Raw genomic sequence first — 23,951 nt, 5'->3', positions numbered from 1 at the left:
CTGAAAGTTAGGAGGTCCTGGGTCTTGCGTAGGTTGGTGGGGAGGGAGTTCCAGGTCTTGGCGGCGAGGTGGGAGAAGGATCTGCCGCCGGAGGTGGTACGTTGAATGCGGGGGACTGTGGCGAGGGCGAGGTCAGCGGAGCGGAGAAGTCAAGTAGGTGTGTGGAAGATAACTTGTTCGTTAAGGTAGGCTGGTCCAGTGTCGTGGAGGGATTTGTGAGCGTGGATAAGGATTTTGAAGATTATCCTTTTGCTGATGGGCAGCCAGTGTAGGAATCTAAGGTGAGCGGAGATGTGTTCGTGGCAGGGAAGGTTGAGGATGAGACGTGCTGCTGCATTCTGGATTCGCTGAAGTTTTTTCTGAAGCTTGGCTGTGGTACCAGCATAGAGGGCGTTGCCGTAGTCCAGTCTGCTGCTGATGAGGGCATGGGTTACCGTTTTTCTTGTTTCCAAGGGAATCCATTTGAAAGTCTTCTGTAGCATGTGAAGGGTGTTGAAGCAGGAGGACGATATGGTGTTGATTTGCTGGGCCATGGAGAGAGATGAGTTTAAGATGATGCCAAGGTTGCGTGCGTGGGTGGTGGGAGTTGGGGGTGGTCCGAGGGCGGTGGGCCACCAGGAGTCATCCCATGCTGTCTTGTTAGGGCCGAAGATGATGATTTCTGTTTTGTTGGAGTTAAGTTTGAGGTGGCTTACTGTCATACATTTGCCGATGTCGAGGAGTCCGGCGTGCAGGTTTGTCTTGGCGGTGGAAGGGTTCCTGGTGAAGGAGATGATGAGCTGGGTGTCGTCTGCGTAAGAGATGATGGTGATTCCGTGGGGGCGGAGGATGTTGGCGAGGGGGGCCATGTATATGTTGAAGAGGGTGGGGCTGAGGGAGGGTCCTTGGGGGACCCCGCAGATGATCTTGGTGGCTGGGGACCGGAAGGGAGGGAGGCAAACTTTTTGGGTTCTTTCGGTGAGGAAGGAGGTGAGCCAGTCTAGGGCCTTGTGTCGGATTCCTGTGTCAAAAAGGCATGCACAGAGGGTTTGGTGCCATACAGTGTCGAACGCTGCAGAGAGGTCCAGGAGGATGAGAGCGACGGTCTCGCCCTTGTCCACTCTGGTTCTGATGTCGTCTGTGCAGGCTATAAGGGCGGTTTCAGTGCTGTAGTTCTTACGGAATCCAGACTGGGAGGCGTTGAGTGTGTTGTTTTCCTCTAAGAAGTGAGGCAGTTGGGCGTTCACTATCTTCTCAGTGACCTTGGCGGGGAAAGGGAGAAGGGAGATGGGATGGTAGTTCGTGAGGTCTTCCGGGTTTGCTTTGGGTTTTTTGATGAGCGCGTTGACTTCGGCGTGCTTCCAGATGTCTGGGAAGGTTGCGGTGTCGAAGAAGCTGTTGATTACGGCGCGGAGCTGGGGAGTGAAGATTTGGCTGGCCTTGTTGAAAATGTGGTGGGGGCAGGGGTCTGTGGGGGAGCCTGTGTGGATGGAGTTCAAGTTTTTTTTGGTTTCATTGTCGTTGGTTGGGGTCCAGGTGTGTATTTGGTTGGTGTGGGGGGGGGCGTTGTGCTGTCGGTCCTGTTGGTGGTGTTGACGGTGGGTGCTGATGCTGTGAAACTGTTGTGTATGTCTACGATTTTAAGGTGAAAGTAGTTGAAGAGGGAGTTGCAAAGATTTTGGGTGTGAGGGGGGGGGTCGATGGTGCTGGATTTGGGTTTGGTGAGCTCTTTGACGATGGTAAAGAGTTCCCTCCGGTTGTGTGAGTTATTGTCTATGCGTTCTTTGTAGAAGGACCGTTTGGTGGTGTTTGCGTATGGTTGTTTTGAGGGTGGAAAAATTGCTCATTGAGGGATCTTGGCACCATGCTTTCTCAATTTTGCGGCATTCACGTTTAGAGGCTTGGAGTTCTGTGGTGAACCAGGGGGCGGTCTTGGTGGTGTTGTTTCTTTTTAATGGGGCGAGGGAGTCTGCGCAAGTTGTTAACCATTGTGTGAGGCTGTGGGAGGCAGTGTTGGGGTCGTTGGTAATGGGGGGTGGGGCTTGTGTGAGTTTGGCGATCAGGTGTTCTTTGGAGATCTTGTCCCACTTTCGGTAGGGTGTGGTGTGTTGTCGGTGGTGGGTTTCATGAAGGAGAAATGGACGCAGTGGTGGTCAGTCCAGTGGAGTTCGGTGGTGTGGGTAAAGGTGACGTGGCTGCTGGAGGTGAAGATTGCATCAAATGTGTGTCCTGCTGAGTGAGGGGTTGAGGTGACCAATTGTTTGAGTCCGAGGTTCGTGAGGTTGTCCAACAAGGCTGTGGAGTTGCAGTTGTGGGTGCTTTCCAGGTGAAAGTTGAGGTCACCAAGGAGTATGTAGTCTGTGAAGGTGGGGGTGTGGGAGTTGATAGTATCTGCGATGGCGTCGCAAAATGGGGGGCGGGGTCCTGGTGGTCTGTAAATGAGGATTCCTCTAAGGGTGGTGTTAGCGTTGATGTGTATTAAAAAGTGTAGGTGTTCTGCGCAGTCTAGGGTATCTTTGGTGTTGGTGGAGATTTTGATGGTGTTTTTGTGTATAATGGCGATACCTCCTCCTGGCTTGTTTATGCGGTCCCTACGGGAGATTTTGTAGCCTTCTGGGATGGCTATGGCTATGTCGGGTTCTGATGAGGGGTTCATCCATGTTTCTGTGAGGAAGGCGATGTCAGGGGAGTATGCTGTGATCAGGTCCCAGAGCTCGATGGCGTGCTTGTGGACGGAGTGGATGTTAAGGAGTATGCAGTTAAGGTGGTTGCGGGGGTTGTTGTAGTTGTGGTGCATGTTAGTGTTGTTGGAGTTTGTGTGAGTGCAGGAAAAATGGCATGAGTGGCATGTGAATGGTCCATGTGTGTGCTTGGGGTTGGCCTGGGTGCAGGCGGGGTGCTGTCCTGGGTTGAGGGCGTGTAGTTTAGTGGAGGAGTAGTGCTGCCTCGGGGGGTCGGAGCAGCGAGGGCCAGGGGGACCGGCACTAGGTGCGGTCCAGGCGCGGACGGGCGCAGACGGGCTTGCCTCTGGCCGCCGTTAAGAAGGGGAGGGAGGAGCAGCTGGGAGGCGGGAGGGAAGGACCAATGGGGGTGTGAGGGGGGCGGGGCCACAGGGGACACAGCGGCAGGGATCGGGAGACCGGCAAGAGCCGGCTGGGAAATGGGCTGTGCAAACAACAAGGGCAAAACGAAGAGGAATTCAAAAAGGGCACAGGAGCAACTAAAAACAGTGCAGAAAACGAAAAACGATTTACATGAAACAAAATAACGAAATACAAAATGCAGAGCACAACTAGATATGCCTACCACTAGGTACCAGGGATGAGGCGCAGGCAGGTGCCTGCGGTTGGTGGAGGGCCTCAAACTCTTCCTAGCAGCAGACAGCGGGGTCAGGGGCACAGAGGCAGGCTGGTGGAGCCAAGTGGCCTCCTGGCCAAAAACAGGTTTTGAATACAAGCAAATCCCACATTTTGCCATCTGCAATAGTTCCAGGTTTGGAATGCCTTTTTGAGTCTGTGCAAACCTACGAACTTGCATGTTTTAGGGGTTTTTATTACCAGCTCTTCTCTAACTGTTTTCCATACTGAGAAACCTTTGACATTTATTCCTGACAGTTGGGGAAAAAAGTAATTGGAGGGAAAGTGAACTTGTAAATGCTCAACAGATTTTGCATGAGCAATTCTAGGCGTATATATTTGCTTGAGCTAAAATATACTTCACAAATATTTTCTAGGAATGCCATTTCCTGGCCTTCTGTAACTTCTTGGTAATTCATGAGTTGTAAATTTGCACTAATGCACAGACATACACCATGGGTACACTTTTGTGACTTCCTTTAAGAATTGGGCCTGTAATTAAGGTCTGGAATTAACTGAGACTTTGTGTTTTTATTACAATTCTGTCTGTCTCTCTCTCTCCCTCCCTCTGTTTATTTGCTGGCTTCACTTTGAGTGACAGTACTGTGCTCTTTTACAAGGAGCATATCAGCTCACAAAGAAGATGTGTTCAATATCAGGAACTTCTGTGGCAATGTGTGCTTTTTGGGACCAAAAAATATATTTTTGCTTTTGCCAATGTTGCTATAATAGTGAGGGCCTGGCAGGTCCCACACAAAAAAAAAGGTTTTACAAAAGGCTAACAACCAATGTTAAACCTACTGACTTTGATAATACTTGTTTATTTTCATGTTTCCCGTAATCTTGTTGAAACTGGTTACATAGATTTTTTCATTATGGATCTTTTTTTTTAAATAGTAGCAAGCATCAACACATTTTACTAAATGATGGTTCGAAGATATGGTACCTAAAATTTCAAAGCAGCTTAGCAAAAGTTTTTTTTTCCTCATTGTATTTTTTAATAAACGTTTTGATTTTGAAATCAAAAAATCCTCAATATTGCTTGTATACTCCTGCAAATATTTGCATCTAATCAGAGAGTATTCTGGGAGTAATATATGTAGCCTCATATTGTTTAACTTTACAAACGTGTTTACACATTTTTATACTGGAACTACTATCAGTAGTGCTGTTTGAGCTTCCTACATGCCCTTGGCGCGCACTTACCCTAATAATAAAGGCTTTGCAATAATGAACCATAAATACAAGTTCGAACAGCAATAACATATGGACACAAATGTTACCTGGACTGTAGACAATGCCCTTCCATGATCCATAATGTGGTACAATAAACTGGCAGCCAAAGGGTTTGTGCTGTAGGGTGTTGGGCCTACTGCCCAGGAACAAAATAAATATGAAAACTTGTTGTCCATGACACAAAACAATATATCCCAGGTGTCGAGCTATAGGAATTCCATACCCCTGCTATGCATAGAATCCATTCTTATGCTCTCTTTATCTAGTGGTAGAGAAAAATTTGGAGTGCTCGTGTGATTTGTTAGCGGCAACTATGACAACAGAATCCAGAGCAGGGTCCAGACTAAGGACAAGAGGATCCTGATTCGACGGTTTGGACTTTTTCCAAGAGCCTAGAGGAAACAGACATTATAGATGCAGGCGTAAGGAACAACGACATGGCAGGTACCAGTACACCTAGGACCAATGGCAGCAAAGGTCTTGAAGAGGTTTGTTGGTGCAGAGTCTCAAGTATGACCAATGTCGAGGTGCTGGTAGTGGGCACTGCAATATCTACCATTGCTGAACCTCTTACTTGCACTTCATTGAATGTAGTGATATCATCAATTGGAGAGACTACAGCTGAAGGAGTGTCAGTTAAGGTTGGAAAATAACCTCTTATACAAAAATGTTAAGTGGTCATCCAGGATGGTGTATGCCTTCTATGACAAGAGTAATAGATCTTCTGGAATGAGAATAGGAAGTTCTTGTTCTAGACATTCCCCCAGATTCAATCCTAGAGTATGTCTGATGTCTTCTCCTATGTCATTGTGTTCTTCTTAGAGGAGACGTTTGACATAAAGCTGGCAGAGGAGGTGAAGGAGTTTTTTTTAGTAGCCTTGGAGATAATATTGGACCTGGAGAAAGTCAGATGGAATCAACTGCCTCAGATGTATTCCTGGAAGGTTAATAGGTACAAGAGTAATCAGAACCTGGTGTTCTTGCTCTCTATGCATGCAGGCTTTGAAGACATCACAGTTATATTTGTAATGATGGTGAATAAGATCTGGATCTAGATGCAGCTTTTGATGCTATCAAAGATGGCCTTGACATTGGTGGCAATGTCTTTGTGAGAGGAAGTCTCAGTGTTGACGCAGGAGGTCTCACCATCGGTGGTGGTGTCCTCTATGGAGGAAGTCCTGAGATCGATTAAAGTGTCTTTGATGTCGACAACTGTTTTAATGTTGATCGTTGATGTTCTGTCAATGGTGAATGGTGGTTCGAAAGACTACCTGTCGATAGCAAGCAAGTGGGAAGATTGGGCAATTTCAACATCACACTCAGAGGTATGACAATGAAGGGAACTATGCCACTCCTTATAATGACTTCTCTCCTTGTATCTGCCTCTAGGGCAGTCTTTGGAGTGGGAGGAGAGAGTGCTCTGGTTGAAGAATGACCTTTCCCATGGCCACTGACAGACCAAGCAGCTTTTTCCTGATGTGTTCCCTGAAGTCCATGAATTCTGATCTTCTCCCTGTCCTCTAATGTCCTTCTGGAGAGTTGCTGGCAGTGCCTGCACGAGTCAGGGTGATGACCTTCAGGAAGGCAGTGAATACAGAGCCTGTGTGGGTCTGTTTGTACCATCTTCTTACCGCAAGAAGTGCACTTCACAAAAAGGGAAGGCATTCTGACACAAAAATAACACTTTTCTGTCAGAAAAAATTGTGTAAGAAAACTCTATTCAAATAAAGACATTGAGTAAAGGCCTAAAAACAAGGTTTTAGGAAAGATTTCCACTCTTTTGAGCCACAAAAGCCAGATCCTGCCAGGACCCTGTTTCCCGGAGCCGGAAATATTAACTGACATGCCACCTGTGGGGCAAGGTGGGATGTTAGGTGTGCTGTGAGGTTTTATTAGCTAAGCTTTGTCTTGCGCTTGGCTACTTCTGTCCTCCTTTCCTTTTTATTTCCCTTTTAAAAAAGTTTTGAAAAAGATTTCCTATAGTTACTTATCATTTTATAGTGACTTATAAAACGAATTAGTCTAGGTTTTTAAAAAAATGGCCTTCTTCCTTTTTGTAGCCTGCAAATACTTATTTATTATTGTAAATAAATATATATTTATTAACAAATACAAAGGTTAAAGTTACTTTATAGTTAGGTGAAAATGTCAGTGCCATTGTAATGTTTTAAACAAAAAACACCATTGAAATTCACCAGTTATATTTATGTCTAGTAACTTGTGTCTTAGGGGAGGGGTGTATATAGTTTATTATTTACTTTCTACAAAGGAGTAAGCAACCTACATGATTTAATGTACTCCCTCGCCAAGCACTGCTACTTACCCCATATATTACATCAGCAACAACATCTTCTATGACATAATTTCTAATATAAGTGCAACATTTACATAAAAAATATTGATGAGAAAACTGTGCATGGCGGAGGAGCAAATTATAGTTAACTACACAAAAAACATGTTACTTATCTGTAACTCTTGTTCTTTAGCATTGGTATCTTTCATAGATTCACATGCTTGAATCATCCCCATCGTCAAGGTGGGAGTCCCATGATATATTTCAAAGTAGTAGAGGTAATTTACAGAGCCTATAATGGCAAAAGAGGTCGAATTTAACAGCTTATCTGCATAATTTATAAAGAACCAAACTTCAGCCAATCAGGCGACAACACGCTCTAGAAGGCTCCTAGCAGAGGCATTTTCCCTCAGATTTGCAAGCACTAGTGAACTAAGTCACCTTTTACTAAAAAGGAGAACTTCTAAGGGGAGGAGGGTGGTTTGCATGTGAATCTATGAAAAATACCAATATTGGAGAACAAGAGTTACAGGTAAGTAATACGTTTTTTCTCCAGCTTTGGATCTTTCAGTAACATCTCATATAGTGTCATCTCATGTTATATAATACAGCAGTGGATGGTGGGCCCAAACATACTAAATGAATATATATATTGAGCAGAACCAATCAGTCCTGCCACGAATGGAGCTAAATCAATCACTTCTCAACACCATATTTCAGCAATGGGGCAAACAAAATTTGGATCTTTGTGCCTCGGGAAAATCGAAAATGCCACTTCTTTGCAAGCTGGGAACCTCAGAGAGGTTCATGGGGAATTTCATTTTCAATCAGATCTTCAGGCATCTATACATAAACTTTTCCCCCATTTCCTTTCATTCCCAGGCTTCTCAGGAAAATGAAAAGGGATCCTTGCCTGCTGATCCTCATTGCTTCACAGTGGCCCAGACAGCATTGGTTCACTGAACTTCTACTGCTCTCAGAGGACAGTCACATTTCACTAGAGCCCAGGAAGGACTTGCTGATTCAGGTGTGAGGCAAGCAGCACTTCGTCATCTTTTCCAATAAGGTGTGTGTATATATATGTATATAAATATATATATATATATATATATATATATATATATATATATATATATATATATATATATATATATATACACACACACACACACACACACGCACACATACATACACATTTCATAATAGAAGGCTCACCTTATTGGAAAAGATGACTGGGAGGGTGGAAGCTGCTCGCAGGTGGAGAGGCAGGTTGTTCCAGGACTTGGCTGCGATATAGGAGAGTGAGCGCCCCCCGCTGCAGCTGCAATGGATGGGGGGTGAAGTTGAGTGAGGCGGAGCGTAGTTGTCTTGAGGAACGCCAAAGCTTAGTAGATGGTTGATGTAGGATGGCCGTCAGTGGTATAGAACTTTGTACGCTAGTGTGAGGATCTTGAATTGGCATCTGTTCTGGATCGGGAGCCAGTGGAGGTTCCTGAGGTGAGGGGTGATGCTGGAACGCTTGCAGAGGTTCAGGATGAGTGTGGCTGCAGTGTTCTGTAAAGTCTGGAGTCTTTTGAGTAGCTGGGTGGAAACTCCAGCATAGAAAGCATTGCCATAGTCGATGCAGCTGGTGACCAGGGAGTGTGTGATGGTCTTCCTGGTGTTGGTAGGGATCCACCTGAAAATTCAGCAGAGCATTCGGAGGATGCAGAAGCAGGAGGAGGCGACTGAGTTTGTTAATTAATGGACAGTTGGCTGTTGAGTATGATGCCAAGTTTTTGTGCATGGTCTGATGGAGAGGGTGTTGGTCTGAGTTCTGCTGGCCACCAGCTATGGTCCCCTGTGGAGGCGTTTTGTCTGTGTTTAGTTTGAGACAGCTGTCTTTAATCCATGTTGCTACGTTGGTCATGGCGTTGCAGAAGCTGGATTTGGTGTTGTGGGGGTCCTCGATGAGCGAGAGGATCAGTTGAGTGTTGTCGGCATAGGAAACTAAGTTGAGTCTGTGGGATCTGACAATGTCTGCGAGGGGGGTCATGTAGATGTTGAACAGGGTGGGGCTGAGGGAAGATCCTTGAGGTATGCCGCAAGTGATGTTCTTGGGTGCAGAAATGAAGGCAGGAAGGCGGATGCCCCGAGTGCAGCCTTAAAGGAAAGAGGTGATCCACTTGAGGGCGTTTTGTTGAATACCTATGTTGTGGAGTCTGTTGAGGAGAGGATGGTGGGAGACTGCATTGAATCCCTCGGAGAGGTCAAGAAGGATTAGAGCTTCCACTTCTCCTCGGTCGACGAGGGTCCTGGTGTCGTCCGTGGCAGCGATCAGTGTGGTCTCCATGATGTGGTTGGCCCAGAATCATGATTGTGAAGTGTCGAGAAGGTGGTTTTCTTCAAGGTATTCAGTGAGCTGTTAGTCTGATGGCTTTCTCGAGTACTTTGGCAAGGTAGGGAAGCAGAGAGATCGGTCTGTAATTTTTTAGGTCCTGGGGTCGGGGGAGGGTTTCCTTAAGAGGGGTCTGAACTCTGCCCGCATTTATCGGTCCGCAAAGATTTCCGTGGAGATGGAGGTGTTGAGGATGTTGGTTAGTTCCGTGCTAACAGTGTTGGTTCCAAGGTTGAAGAGACAGTATGTGCCTCGGAGTGGATGGATGACACAATGACTGCGGTGGTCTGTGTGGAGATCGGGAACCTGTGGTTATTGTATGTCTGGTGTTAGCTGTTAGACAGAGGTTGTCTAGGCTGGAAGGGCTGGGTTGGGGGTCGAAGTTGCTGTAGATGGTGGTGAGCTTGCTGTGGAAGTTGTCTGAGAGGGTGTCACAGGGTTCCTGGGATGGGTGGATAGTGGTCTCTGTGGCTGTCGGGTTCCTTGAAAATTCCTTGATGATTTTGAGGAGTTCTTTCATGTGGTTGGCTGCAGTGTCGATGAGAGTCGTGATTGCTTCTCACTTGGCTGCCTTGATGTAGTGGTGGTAGTTGTTGAGGGTTGCCTTGTGAGCAGCTCTGTCAGAGGGGTCATTGGTCACACGCCATTGTTTCTTAAGTCAGTGGCAGTTGCGTTTGGAGTTTCTAAGCTGCTGAGTGTACCATTTCCCTTGCTTTGAGGTGTTGTTGGTTTTTGATGGTTTCAGCAGGGCAACACTGTTGGTGCATCTAGTGATTCAGGTGGTGATGTTCTGGACGGGCTTGTTGAGGTCTGTCGTGGGCTCGGTTTCTGAGATGCCTAGGGCCTATGTCCATAGGGTCTCAGTTACCTTGCCCCGGCTTCATTGCGGGGTCCTTGGAGATGGAGTACTGGGAGCTGGAGACGGTAAAGTGGACGATATCGTGATCGGTCCAGGTGAGTTGAATGACGTGGGTAAAACTGATTCTATTGCTGGAAGTGAAGATGGTGTCCAGTGTGTGGCCAGCTTTGTGCATTGGTTTGGTGATCAGTTGGGTGAGACTGATATTGCTAGGTTCCCCAGGAGAGAGGTAGAGTTGGTGCCGTTGAGGTGGAAATTGAGATCGCCGAGTAGGACTTAATTAAGGGAGTCGATGGCGAGGGAGGCGATGAGGTTGGCGGTGGCATCGCAGAAGGATGGATGTGGTCCGAGGGGTCTCTACACAAGGTTGCCTCTCATCGTGGTGTTGGCATTGTTCTTTAGTCGGAAGTTGAGGAGTTCATTCAAGGGTGTTGGGTCATCGTCGGTGATGGTGCATTGGATGGTTTCCTTGAAGATGATGGTGATGCCCCCACCGTGTTTGTCGGTGCTGTCTCGGTGTATCATCTTGTAGCCATGTGGGTGACGTGGCAATGTCAGGGTTTGAGGAGGGGTTTAGCCATGTTTCGGTGATGAACGTGATGCCCGGGTTGTAGGTGGTGATGGTGTCCCAGATTTCCGTGGTGTGTCTGCATAGGGAGCAGACATTGAGCAGGATGCACTTCAGTGGTACTGGGTTGTTCAAAGTCTTCTGGGTGTGCTGTGGGGGTAAGTGTAGGCAGGTGGGCCTGAGTTGCAGGAGAAGCAGCAGTGTCAGCAGGTGAAGGGTCCTTTGGTCGATCATGGGGAAGCTGTGAAGTAGCTGTTGTTGTGGTGTCCAACATTCAGGGGCTGGAGCTCCTTGGTGGTGTGAAGGTGGAGGGTGGGAGGACCACGGTTTCTGCAGCTGGGCACAGTAATCAGTAGATGTGAGCAAACAGAGGAATCTGGGCGGAGCTGTCAAGCAGCAGGAAAGCCAAGGAGCAGCTTGGGAGCTCTGACCGATAAGGTCAGGCACTGCCCACTGAGACCGAGCTGTGGCCTCCATTTAATGTCCTGGGAAGTGGGAAGGGGCCGTAGTGGGAGGAGGGAGAGCAGGAGCAGCAGTGACGGGGAAAAAAGGTGTCAGCAGATGGGAGCAAACTGAGGTATGCATGTGGAGCTGTCAAGCATCAGAAAAAGGCAGAGGAGCGGCTGGGGAGCTGTGACCAGCCCAAGGAGGTCAGGCAGGTATAATTCATATTGTTGCTATTCTCCACAAAAGGAATAGGTACCTCTTCTGAGTGCCTCTCTGAAAGGTGTTTTTCTTAACTGAAGTGTACCTAATGACCTAGCAGTGTCTGTGTCAGTTTTTATTGCCTGTTAAGCATCATCAATGTGTTTAACAAATAATGCGTCACTTTCATATGACATGTCTAAGATCTTCAATTGCACTTCAGGAGAGAATGTTGTTGCCTTAAGCCAGCCCTGCCACCTAGGGACCGCTGACCCTCCGAGCAGACAAAACCCAAGGGAAGCACAGTCAATAACTTTGGAAGCTGATCTTTCTCGGCCTGATAATATTTTCTTTACTACTGCTCTCTTGTCTTTTGCCAGAAGATCTAGATATGGAGCGATGACCATAGCTGGTGATCAAATCTGCCCAAGATTGCTAAACAATTTGCAGCATGTACAGTAGTGCCTGAGATGGTGGAAAATGGTTTGCCAATATTATCACTGTGATTAGAAGTAGACATCTCACATCTACTTTTTCCATTAATGTATGAAAACCACCAATATCCTCTGGTGGAGAATCTATTGGCTGAGGTGCTAGGGGAGATAATGTGGGAATAAGATAATAGTCCTACTCACTGGCAGCTGATTGAGGGCCTGATTCTGACTTGGGCGGGCGGCCGAGGCCGCCCGCCAAAGTCCCGCCGACAAATGACCGCACCGCGGTCAAAAGACCGCAGCGGCCATTCTTACATTTCCGCTGGGCCGGCGGGCGCTCTCCAAAAGAGCGCCCGCCGGCCCAGCGGAAATGCCCCTGCAACGAGGATGCCGGCTCCGAATGGAGCCGGCGGAGTTGCAGGGGTGCGACGGGTGCAGTGGCACCCGTCGCGATTTTCACTGTCTGCTCAGCAGACAGTGAAAATCATGGTGGGGCCCTGTTAAGGGGCCCCTGCACTGCCCATGCCTGTGGCCCAGTGCAGGGGCCCCCACGACACCCGTTACCGCCAGCCTATTCCTGGTGGTGAAAACCGCCAGGAACAGGCTGGCGGTAAGGGGGTCGGAATCCCCATGGCGGCGCTGCTTGCAGCGCCGCCATGGGGATTCCCTGGGCCAGGGGAAAACTGGCGGGAAACCGCTGGTTCAGAATGGCCCTGGAAGCACCGCCAGCCTGTTGGCGGTGCTTCCTCTGCCCTCTGCCCTGGCGGTGTTACACCGCCAGGGTTAGAATGAGGGCCTGAGTGTCTTGCATTCCTTTTTCTTCTCTATCATCCTCTGAGGAAGATGGATCATCCTTTAGAGGCATGACAATGTTTGAAATTGGTGTCATCCTAGGTGTAGGAAGTGACAAAGGAGGTGGTGATGGCAGAGGTGGTGGATGCGCAGGTGAGGGTGTTGTCCCACCAGGTATAGGGAAACATCTGTAGTAGTCTTGTAGCATGCTTTGCAAGTCTTGTGCTAAAGCTACAGGAAGCTGAACCATGGTTTCAGGTGCAGGTTCCATATACTGTCTTTATTTCTCTTTCTTCTGTGGTCTATGATATGTCTGTTCAAAATAGGCAGTCTCCTCCTAATCTTCCTCATCAGTTGAGATGGGCCATGAGCTTGTCCAAAAGGCCCACTGCCATTATCAGATTCTTCCAAGTCTAATAATTGACTAGGAGGTACAGGGGAAACTTTAGTAGGAGCCTGCGTAAAGTGTCTCGTCGACAGTGGTAAGTCCAGCATGAGGGTTAACATTTGAGGTTTCTTTGGCTTCGTCAACGGTGTTGTCGATGAGGCTTTCGCTGCTGTATTGTTGTCAGTAACATTGCCATTGAGGGTGTTGTAATTGTCATCGTTGACAAGGTGTTTGTTGTCAATGGGGAGGTCATCACTGAGGTGGTCATCGTCAACAAGGTGGTTGTAGTCGACGGAAAGGTTGACAACGATGGAGTGGTCATTAAAGATGGAACGGTCTTCGCCGACGGAGCAGTTCTCATTGACGAGATGGTCGTTTTCAATGGAGTAGATGTAACTGTCGTCGGCGGTGATTTGGCTTTTGTCAGCATCAATGATGGTTTTGATGGTGTTGCCGTCATCAACGAGGGCTTCATGGCTACTTTGATCTTCACCAAAGCAGATTCTGAGAAGGATTTCGTAGGCCTTAAAGTCAAGGCTGAAGATGGAGTTGAAAGGTCAGATTTTACATCAGAAGGAACAGCAGTTTGCTCTTCTTTCTGTGAAGAACTTTGGAAGATACATGATGCGTCTTTTTAAAGGCTTTATGTTCCTGTTGTGACCCCTGTGACCTTTTCCTCTTCTTAGATTTTTTCTGTGAGGTGGTAGAACTCTCAATGTCTTCCTCCTCAGAGACAACAACAGTCTTTGTTTTAAGCTGTTGCAGGCACAATAATAATCACCCCTCCCTATCCTTGGTGGTTTCAGAAGAAAATGTTCTGCACATTTTGCAGTCTTTTACCTTGTGATGTGGATGCAGGCAGTAAGTGCAGTCTTTATGTGGCTCTTCGGAGTGCAGCCTTTTCTTACCACAAGTTCCGCAAGGTTTAAAAGGGTCCTTTCTTAGAAGGTTCTGACATGGTGACACAGCAGTAGAAATTTGGATAAATCAAAAATTAAGTAAAAGCTGTAGAACTGAGCAGAACCCAGGGAGACTCCCTCTCACACAACTGGTGGTAGAAAATTTGAGGGAAGATGCCTCTGCTGGAAGTGTTTTAGAGAGTGTTGTCGCCTTTTTTGGCTGGAGCTTGGTTCTTTATAAATTATGTAGATAAGGGGTTAAATTAATTGTCTTCTGCCATTGTAAGCTATGTAAAGGACCTCTACTTATTTGAAATGTACAGTCACATCTCGACAACAGGGATGATTCAAACATGTGAATCTGTGAAAGATTCAATACTGGAGAAGTTATAGTTTCTTGAGATAACTATATCGGTTGAATTTCTATGGTTTTGTGTGTGTAAAATCTGAACTTAACTGTAACATCCCTCTAACCTTTGTTTCTTTAGTGAACATATATATATTTTCTTTTCACTGGAAAACCGAAAGGGTAAAGTTATACTTAGGTGAATATGTCAGTGACAACATTAACGTCCATCCCCCAGGATGGTATTTATTTTAAAAGGGAGGGGGCCGCATGGCCTGATATATGCATTTCCTTACCAGTCTCCAAAACACCAAAGGACTCCAGAATTTAATGGATAGGTTTAGTGAGTTCTGCATAACAAATGGATTGGTTATTATTACATCAAAAACAAAGGTAACTATATTCCGCCCCAAAATAACGGCACAGAACAATATCAGTCTGGACAGCTCTGACCTTTAGAAAGTGTGAGAATTTCCCTATCTGGGGACAGACTTGACAATGTAAAATGAAAGAAACACATTAACAGGGACCTGTAACCTTCTAGCACAGCGTGCAGGAGGAACAATGCACTTTGACAGGTAGAAAGGTGGTTGCTAGTTTAGTCCCCTCACTACTCCCATCTCACCCACCACCCTTCCTAGGTGTATAAGCTACAGGCCTAGAATGCTGCCTTGTTTGGAGCTGAAAATTGGGATTACTCTGATGTTTCAGAGTTAAAAGCTTCTGACAAAGCCTTTTAAAACATCTTTTGAGCCTACACTCCAGCACCCAAACAGTTTCATTACTTCTAGACCTTTGGATGCTGTACATTTCTATGCTAGCCAAGCTTAGGCCTGTACTATACTGGTTCCAGGTGTGGGATACAACCCAAGTTGGAGACTATGAGATGGCACTACCAAATTCACTGAGCCTCACTGGTAGCAGTTCACTTGGATGGTTTAAGCATATGTGCATCTTTGTAGGACAGATAGGTATGTTCAAGCTTTGGACCCATCTAGAGTCCATTAATTGAGGACTTGCTAGTAAGGTTACACTCAAGTACATACATTGGTTCATGGAGGAGTTGAATTTCAACTCTACCAAAGGTACATAACCTTGGATTTTCTGATTAGGAAATGCTTACTTTCATTTGAGATTTACTTTTGAGATTTACTTAGATGAGGTACAACCAGCATTGGTCCAAACTTTGCATTAAGCTAAGGTTTGGTACCTTACCTCTTAATCATTTAATTTACAAGTAGAAAGAAGCCTATTTGAAAAATGTCATTGTTACAGGTATTCTGAGCATGTTGAAGACTAAATCTTTTTCTCTGCCTAATGTACCCTCACTCTAGGGCAAAATGGGTCAAGCAATTGCTTAAAAATATGTGTATTTGTAATGGAGGTGCTGCTATACATATGATTAAGTTGGACTGTGGTGTTTACTGTTTCCCGTTTGTTATTCAATACCTGGAAAATCTGACAATGCTTTGTAATTTAAAAAACTATACATTTTTCTTTTTTACTACAGTTTACTGTATGTTTTTATACTCATGTTTTAATTTGGTTTCATTGTTGTTATTAATGCAACATAATAATTTTGAAAATAATTAATTCAGTCATTCATCTTTTATGCTCCACCTATGAGTCTGGTAAATAAATTGTGCCAACTTGATCTTTTGGGAGTTGGTGGGGGTGCTGTTGGGGTCCATTACCCAGGTTTATGAGGGAAAATATGCCAGTGGGTTTTTATAGGCAGTGTGGTATTATGACATTAAATATATACAAAACTCTTTTAACTAACTGAACTATGTCTGAATATGACTTACTCCTTGGCGTGAAGACACTTGGGACCCACGTCCCTCAGATGAATATATATGATTCTGAAGCCAGTCTGGACGTTATAAATGCACTAGGCACATAAGTTGTGCTTAAAGAAAAACTCAACATTTAAAAAAAAAAAAAACTCTCACCTTGTTAGCCACAGCGTTGGCGTTCGGTCTGGCATCAAATATGAAGAGCTTGTGGGACTGGGCATTAGCATCCATAATGGACTGAAAATACTTTTGATCATCTTTGCTCTGTTTCCCACTCACGCCAACCATGGGTTGGCTACAGCGAGTGATTGTAGCTTGGGTTTCTGGGTGAATCCATGATAAAACCTTGAATTAAGAAAAAGAAAGGTGATTCGTGTAGTATATTTATCCAGTTTTGCAGAGTGCAATATAAAATTGTGAATCTACCTTAAAATACTGCTTCTCCTAGTTTTGCTCCGCCTATAAAAGTGCATTAATACCAGGGCAAAATAAAAGGCTTGGGGTGCGATAACATGTTTCCTTGTAATCAGCATGTGTCCGGTAACACAAGTTAACAGTGGTATACGGATTGCAAGTGGTGCGAAAATACCTGATCCTCCACCAGTGCCCCAAAACTCTATGGGTGGCAAACCAGAAAAAAATGAAGAATAATCTTTTCAGTGGAAAGGAGCACCGATATTACCAACACTTGTCACACAGTAGCAGAGCAAGAATACATTAGGCCCTACTGTAAACAAGGAAAATGGCCCTTTGGCTTCTGTTGGGGTAGTAAAAGACATCAATTGACAGAGTTCAATGCCTCCCCAGTGTTCTGGGCCCCGGTGCAACTGCACCTGCTGCGCCAATGGTAGCTACGCCCCTGCCGTCACATTGGTTATTTCGGGTGTGAGATTAATGACGTTAATTTACCGCCCAAAAAGTATTCCTGAATATATTAAATTACAGTGATGTATTTTCATAAAGAAGTAGCTACATTCCCATACCGCGAAGAGGTAGACACCTATTAACTCTATCCACTCTCCAATGCAAGGAAAAGGAAGATTATTCAACTGCGCCAGAATAGACGCTGCTTACCAACCACACACAGGAATGAACGAGTAGGGGATTCATTAACATTTGTTTGCACTGGGGCTACTCAACTACAGTAAAACCTGCTCTCCAACCTGAGCACCTGCACACGATTTCCAAAGATGAAATAGCACACGTGCCGGCATATCATCGAGAGACACTTGCAGAACTTGGCGCCAAGCGGCAACCTTTGCTGGAAATGGCTGAAAAATGACTTTCACAATGTTATTGTTATCTAGAACATCATTTTTTTCCTACGGAGGTCAAGAAAATTTTGGAAACGACTTTGATTGGACGATCAAGGCTTCTTGGGTACGTCCAAGATATCAAACAGCAATATAAACAAGCATTTGAAATGCACTAGGGTCTCGCATTTGGCGAGTTACAGCTATTACCAGTAGTAAACTCCCAACCGGATTTTTCTTGCGTTAAAAGAACGCGCTGCTACAGTTCACTCGTAATAATACCTATCGGCAAAAGTGCAATTATGGACGTAACCGGCAAAAGTGCAATTAACTGTGTAACAGGGTCGATAGTATGCAAAGCGCTCGACTTCTGCCAAGCGAGATTGTGCTGCGAGAATAGAGAAAAAGTAGTCCACAAACCTGACGGGAAACAGCGAGCCTCGCATGCTTTCTGTACTTGGTCGCTGCGCTCGAGGAGGGGTAACCACCGGAAAAGGCATGACGTATGCGTGCCTTCCACTAATCAAAGCAAGCAGATTCTAACAGGCAAGCCAACGAACCAATGAAAGACACTGACGTGACGTCAACGGGGCTCTGAGCCCTTTTCTAATTCCTAAAGCGTCTTGATAGCGATACGCATGCGCAAGCGCATGCGACGCAGGCTTGACCCTAAAAATAACTGATCCAGTGCTCCTGGTAAACAAAATGACAATCTCCAGCTTAGCTACCATCGCAAAGATTCTTTAAATGGTTGACAATTCCCAACCCTCGGATCAACTACAATTAAACACCACCGTAATTACTTTCCGTCTCCTCATTAGTGAACATTACGAAGGAAATGCTCACAGCCAAGGTTCAAAACAAGATTTTAGTGTAATCCTCCTTGATCTCCCCGTGGCCTCAATACAAAAAACACAAGATGTCTTCACATTGACTGAAAACAGACAATCACATTGAGGGGACAGTCCTTGTGGGGTTGCTCTCATTCCTATCGAATCAGACTCAGAAGATAAAACGTGCCCTCGTTTTCTATACAATTGCTGAAGTAATCTAACTCTGCTAAAAGAGCTCACCACTCCTCCTGCGCTGGCCAAACCCCCTCCAGAGTATTATTTTAACGCAAGAGCAGTGGTCTGAGGTCTGGCCTGATTTGAGTGTCCTTAGACTACTGTAAATTGCTTTGTACATTTCCCCTTGGCCACTGAAAAAAAGAAGCTCAAATAATACAAACACTGGCAAAGTCAATATTTATGGCGTCAGTCTTTTGGCACTTCTTGTTTTGTCAAGGTTTTTGCAAAACATTGCTCATGACATCACTGACTCTCATCAATCTAAACAAAATCAAGGATTAAGGACAAAAATGTTGTTTGGCTCTAAAAAACACACATTGCCACTGTACTCCTTGGCACTGAAGGGAACGACTTTGTGTACTGATGTGCTCCTTGTGAAAGGGCAGCATACCACAACTCGAAGTGAAGTCAGCAAGCAGCTGTAGTGGGCTGATACATTGCCCCTCGAAGCATGCTGGAGAGAGTGGAAGAAAAATATTAATGGCAGAAGCACAGGCTAATGGACGAAGTCTGGCTAAAAACCTCTAATTTTATAAATGTTAGTAAAATGTATTTTAGTAAAGTTTAAAAAGGTTTTGGCTAGCACAGCCTTTAAGAAGCCCTTCGGCCAGGCATTGGTTGCCAGACTCTTGTCTTTGGGAAATAAGGCAAGAAGGAAAGAATGAAAGAAAGTGAAAGGCAAGAATGAAAGAAGATGCAAAAATGAATGAATGAAAGAAATGAATGAAAGAAGGAAGGCACGAAGGAAGGAAGGAAAGCAGGAAAGAAACCGGAAGGCAAGAAGAAAATAAATAAGCAATGAAAGAAGGAAAGAAAGAAGGACAAGAAGGAAGGAAAGAAAGAAGGAAAGAAAGAAAAAGAAAGACAAGCAAGAAAGAGGAAGCCAAGACACGAAGAGAAAGAATGAAAGAAAGAGAAAGAAAGAACAAAAAAGAATGAAAGAAAGAAAGGGAAAATAAGAAAAAGACAAAAGAGAAAGAAAAAGAAAGAAGGAGGATGGCAAGAAAGAAAGAAAAGGGAAGAAAGAAGTGAAGAAAAAATGAGGAAAGAACGAATGAAAGAAAAAAGAAAGTGGGTAAGATAGAAGAAAAGAAAGAGAAGAGGAAAGAAGGTCAGAAAGAAGGAACGATAGATAGTTAAGGTTGCAAAGCTAGAGCGCCCTCAAGACCTTAGAGTTCTTCTGAGTTGCTGGTATGGAGTGAAAAGGCAGCAGTCAGATAAAAAGGGGACTTCAAAACGAATTTACAATGGCATTGGCAGGAGACAAGAACTAATAAACCTGGAATGCTTGGTAAAAAGCATCCTGTTATCAAATAAGGCCCTACAACAAAGGAAACACTAAAGTAATAATAAAGTAAAAACAAAAACCACTAACACTGAAGGGAACTACCTTGTTTGTGGATGTTCTTGTGAAATTGCTAAATGTGTAACTGAAAGATAAGTCAGCCAGCGGCTGAAGTAGGCTGATCTACTGCCACATGCTTTACACTGTACTGGGCAAAAGCAAAATGTGAATGACACAAGAACAGACCAATGTATGAAGGCAGATGGCGAAAACTCGTTTTTATTAGCGAGTGCAAAGCGCTCCGTCCCATTCTGTAATCTCTCTTTGGGCTTCCAACCACGCCCATGTCACGTCAGTCACTTACACTGGTTCGTGGGCTTGCCTTTTAAAATCGGCTTGTTTTCATTTGTGAAAGGCATGCATACCACATGCCTTTTCCGGTGTTTAGCCCACCTACAAGGCACCCGTAAACTACTAAAAACATACGAGGCTCAAAGTTTTCAGCATGGTGTCCTGACTACTTAATCAGATATTTTTCCACGCATGGACTGCGCTGCATTTTACATAGTGTGATCGTGCTGCGTTTTTTTTCTTTACAACGCTAATAGCTCTAACTCGAGCAAATGCGAGACCTGGTGCATTGGAAATGCTTGCTGTAAGTGTATTCTACATTTAATTTTAGAAAAATCAAAAGATCTTGGCTAATGCCAGACTCAAAAAGAAGGAAGTCTATACCAAAGGTGACAGCTCAATCTGTGATTTTAGTGCTCACTCTGTGTGCCATTGACAATGTGTGCACAAGCACGGAGCATAATGATCTTAAAAGGGACAAATAACAAACAAAGTTTTCAGTTTCAACCTTTGGGTATCTCTGACAACTAGTTTAATTTTTTTTCATCTAGTTATTCGGACTTCCTGGATATAATGTTTTGCCTTTTTCTCCTCCATCTCTCCTTGGGTAGCTTACACCGTGTTCCTTCAGTATAGGTAGCTTATGCCACACCCCTGAAACTTCACATTATGCACGTCGTGCAACCAGCCACTTGCAGCAGCTGACCAGCAAAGCCCCTGCGTCTCGGGTTTGGAAAATAGTAATCTGGTGGATGCCTATGCTCTTTACGCTACTTTGTTGAGCATAGACTGGTACTTTTTCCAGAGTACAGTCTGGGAACAAACAGGCATAACACTTACACTTGAGCCACACTGTGGGAAAAAACCTCTAACACTGCTTTGTGGGGAAATCAGATATGTGAGCGAATCAGAAATGTGTTGGCATAGAAAGCATTCTTCATGGGGTTGAACACCATCTACCAGTGCTGAGATCTGGAGTGGTGACAGTCTAGCCTAACAACACAGTAGCAATTTTCTACATCAGAAATCAATGGGCACTCACGCGCTGCAGTTCTGCCGACTGGCAGAAGCTCTGTGGAAGGGGCATTACAACAAGGTGTGCCTTAAAAACAATATCAGCATGCTTATGCTTTCTTTTCTATTACATATGTTCTTGAAGTTCGTAATCGTGGTGATCAATCCGCTTCAGGTGTTCCTATGTTTATCAAAACTGATGCACTGGCTAGAAGATAAAGGGCCTGATTCATAAAAAAGGTATAAATATACAGATCCTAGACTCCATGTATCATTTATATAGATTTCATGGATGCACAATATGTATTTGGAGTTCGTGGAGAAAACTAGGCAAATCACATGTCCAGATACACTCCCTACCCACTGTGCGCACTTAAACTAAGTGCCTGGTAGACAACCCACTGCAGTATTCATAGCGCAAACATTCAAAAACACATTCTCTCTTCATTCTTTTTCCAAGGGCGAAATGTTTCTCCGAGTGAAAAAGCCCTTCCTTCACACTACAAGTAAATATTGAGGTGGAAGGTAAGACGGGAACTCACCCATCGCTGGAAAGGCAATTACACCATCTTATTACAAGAGTGATTTGCCAGCATTTGAAGGTTTGGAAGCCATCTAATTATACAAATGTGCGGTAGTCCCAACATTTGCATGGATAACACCACTTGAAAGACCCTCTTTTCTGCCCAAGTTCCTACAATTACGACTGCAGACAAACCATTCTACTGGCAGCTGTCTGAATTCATAATGCTGACTTGAGAACGGGGCCATCCACTGATCCTGAATCTGTACGTATGGAGGTCCGTTTTTTTAACACTTGCAAGTTCCACTTGCATGTGTAAAAAATGGGTGAACTGGACCAAAAAGGGGTGTGCCCCAAACCATACAATGATCAAAATGCATGGTTTAGAACCATCATATAATTTTGCCACTACACCACACCTCATCCAATTCCTCTTATGCTTTGCATTCCCTTAATCAGCCCTTCAATAAATCCTTTTTCCTCCTACATTTCTTGACCATTATCTTCCTTTCCTTCCTATCATTATCATGCATTCTGTCAAAACCCTATCTCATCCTTCCTCAATCCGTCCTCACATCAAACCATTTTCTTAATTTCTTCCTCTCCTTCACTTTTTCCCCCTACTCTGCCCCTTTCTATAACCTCCTCATGGCCTTCCGTGCCACCTCGCATTCGTTCCTGGCTTCCCTTTCTCACATTCTTTTTCCTCTTTTGTTTTCTTCCATCAAGTTGTCTCTGCTGTCAGTTCCACCGACCTCCATTTCCTCGCCTCTGTACAAGGCTGGGAACAGGGCACCGGCACAAACCAGTATTTGAACTTCTTCTCTTTAATGCAGGTATTGTCAGTAACAGGGATTAATTACTGTTAATATCCCTGTTGCCAATATCTGCATACAATCCAAAAGCTATAAAGGCTTCACAGTCTGAAATCCTGATGCGGCAGGCTTTTCCTTTCGTTCCTTCAGGGCTGGAAAACGGCCATGGTTAATATTACTCTCACTGGTTATTTCTACAGTAAATCTGAGATGTGGGTCAGAGATAATCATTATACCCTGAAGCTGTTTAACTGTTCGATCCGTGCCAAGGGCAGTGCAGTGAACTTACCCGAGACAACAAGGGACAAGTGTTCAGGAGAGAAAGCCTTACCCCTGCACTGTTGTATGGCATGTTGCTGGACACCGCACTTAGCATCTGGCTAAATGACTCTCCCGCCTAGACCGCTCTAGAGTCATTGGACACGCAGCCAACCGGAGGAGTGTTCCACGAGCTGCCTGAAGTATGGGGCATAAAGGGCGGTGGCCAGACTGAGTGCTGATCAAAGAATTTCAAAATTGTGCTTCTTCCTCACGTGCTAAATGAATGCCATGAGTTTCAAAAGAGGGCATGGAAAATACTTAAGCTGCCATTTTGAAGATGGTGGTATAGTTAAAAGATGCTATCAGATGTTTCCAATCCAAGATGTCGTACTCTTTCCCTGTGATGTGAGATCCTGTTTGAATCATATATAAGGAGGTATTTCCAAGGCAAAGGTGTGTTGCAATGCACTTGTTCCCTTAGTTTTCATTGCATTTTTCACTCACTTGGTATTATTTTTGTCCCTGATTTTTGCTTCTAGCGGTTAGAACATTACCTGGATTCTATTTCTAGATAGTCTTGCTCAGCTCCCTGTCACCAGGGGGAGTTTGGTGCATTGATAATATCTTCAATATTAATCTTCATCTTCCATCAACCTCTACAAGATTGCCAATGGGTTTTTCTCTTTTTAGACTTTGTGTTTTTCCTGTTCTGTGCAGGGTGGCTCTATGGCTACTGGAAGAAGTCACATTTTCCTTGGGTAATCAAGAACAGACTCAATAGACATTCCCAGCATGCAGCCATAATGTGCCAAACATTTTCTCAAATAAACTCTCAACTTCAGCTTTTATAAATGGTATGTTTCAAACAATTCATTTTCAAGAAGCTTCATGAAAAGTAGAAGCGCCTAGTGCAAAAGAGTAGAACTAAGGCATAGGCAAACTTCCTAACATCCAAATAGTGGAGTGACCTCTAAAGAATTAGAATAGAAAACAGGCAGAGAAGTTGTCTGGTTAATATGAGCACCTGAAACTACTTTGGGTAGGAAATGTGGACTTGGTTTTAATACAAGTCTGTTATGATGGAAGTATGAATAAGTTTCACTTGAAGACAACTCCTTAAGGTCACTGTCCCTTTTAGTAGATGTAATCCCTCAAAAAAGCGACTTTACAAGTCGGATTCTGCAGAGTGGCTTTATGGACAAGCTTTAAACTAGAATCCATTAATTTAGAAAGAACCAGATTCAGTTCCCACTAGAGGGGGTGGGGGGCTGGAGGAAATGTGTACTACAAATCACCCAAAAAAACTATAATCATTGGAATTGAGCAGAAGGGCTTTTGAGGTAGGCCTTTTCTGTAGGCAGTAATTGCAGACAGGCAAACTTTAACAGAATTTGCCAAGTGCGGCAAATAA

At 44.7% G+C, this 23,951-nt stretch overlaps 1 protein-coding gene across 3 annotated transcripts in view; it reads right to left on the bottom strand.

Moving 5' to 3' along the window:
• Nucleotides 1–23,951, bottom strand: part of MTMR2 (myotubularin related protein 2) — a 345,983-nt gene that overhangs the window by 181,485 nt on the left and 140,547 nt on the right. For all 3 annotated transcript variants that reach the window (XM_069202398.1, XM_069202399.1, XM_069202400.1), the window contains exon 8: nucleotides 16,125–16,313. In XM_069202398.1, the coding sequence (XP_069058499.1) occupies nucleotides 16,125–16,313 (189 nt within the window). The remainder of the gene's footprint in view (nucleotides 1–16,124; nucleotides 16,314–23,951) is intronic.

This window comes from Pleurodeles waltl, chromosome 8, assembly GCF_031143425.1.
Source record: "Pleurodeles waltl isolate 20211129_DDA chromosome 8, aPleWal1.hap1.20221129, whole genome shotgun sequence".
Lineage (NCBI taxonomy): Eukaryota > Metazoa > Chordata > Amphibia > Caudata > Salamandridae > Pleurodeles > Pleurodeles waltl.
This window is presented reverse-complemented; position numbering and strand designations above follow the sequence as displayed.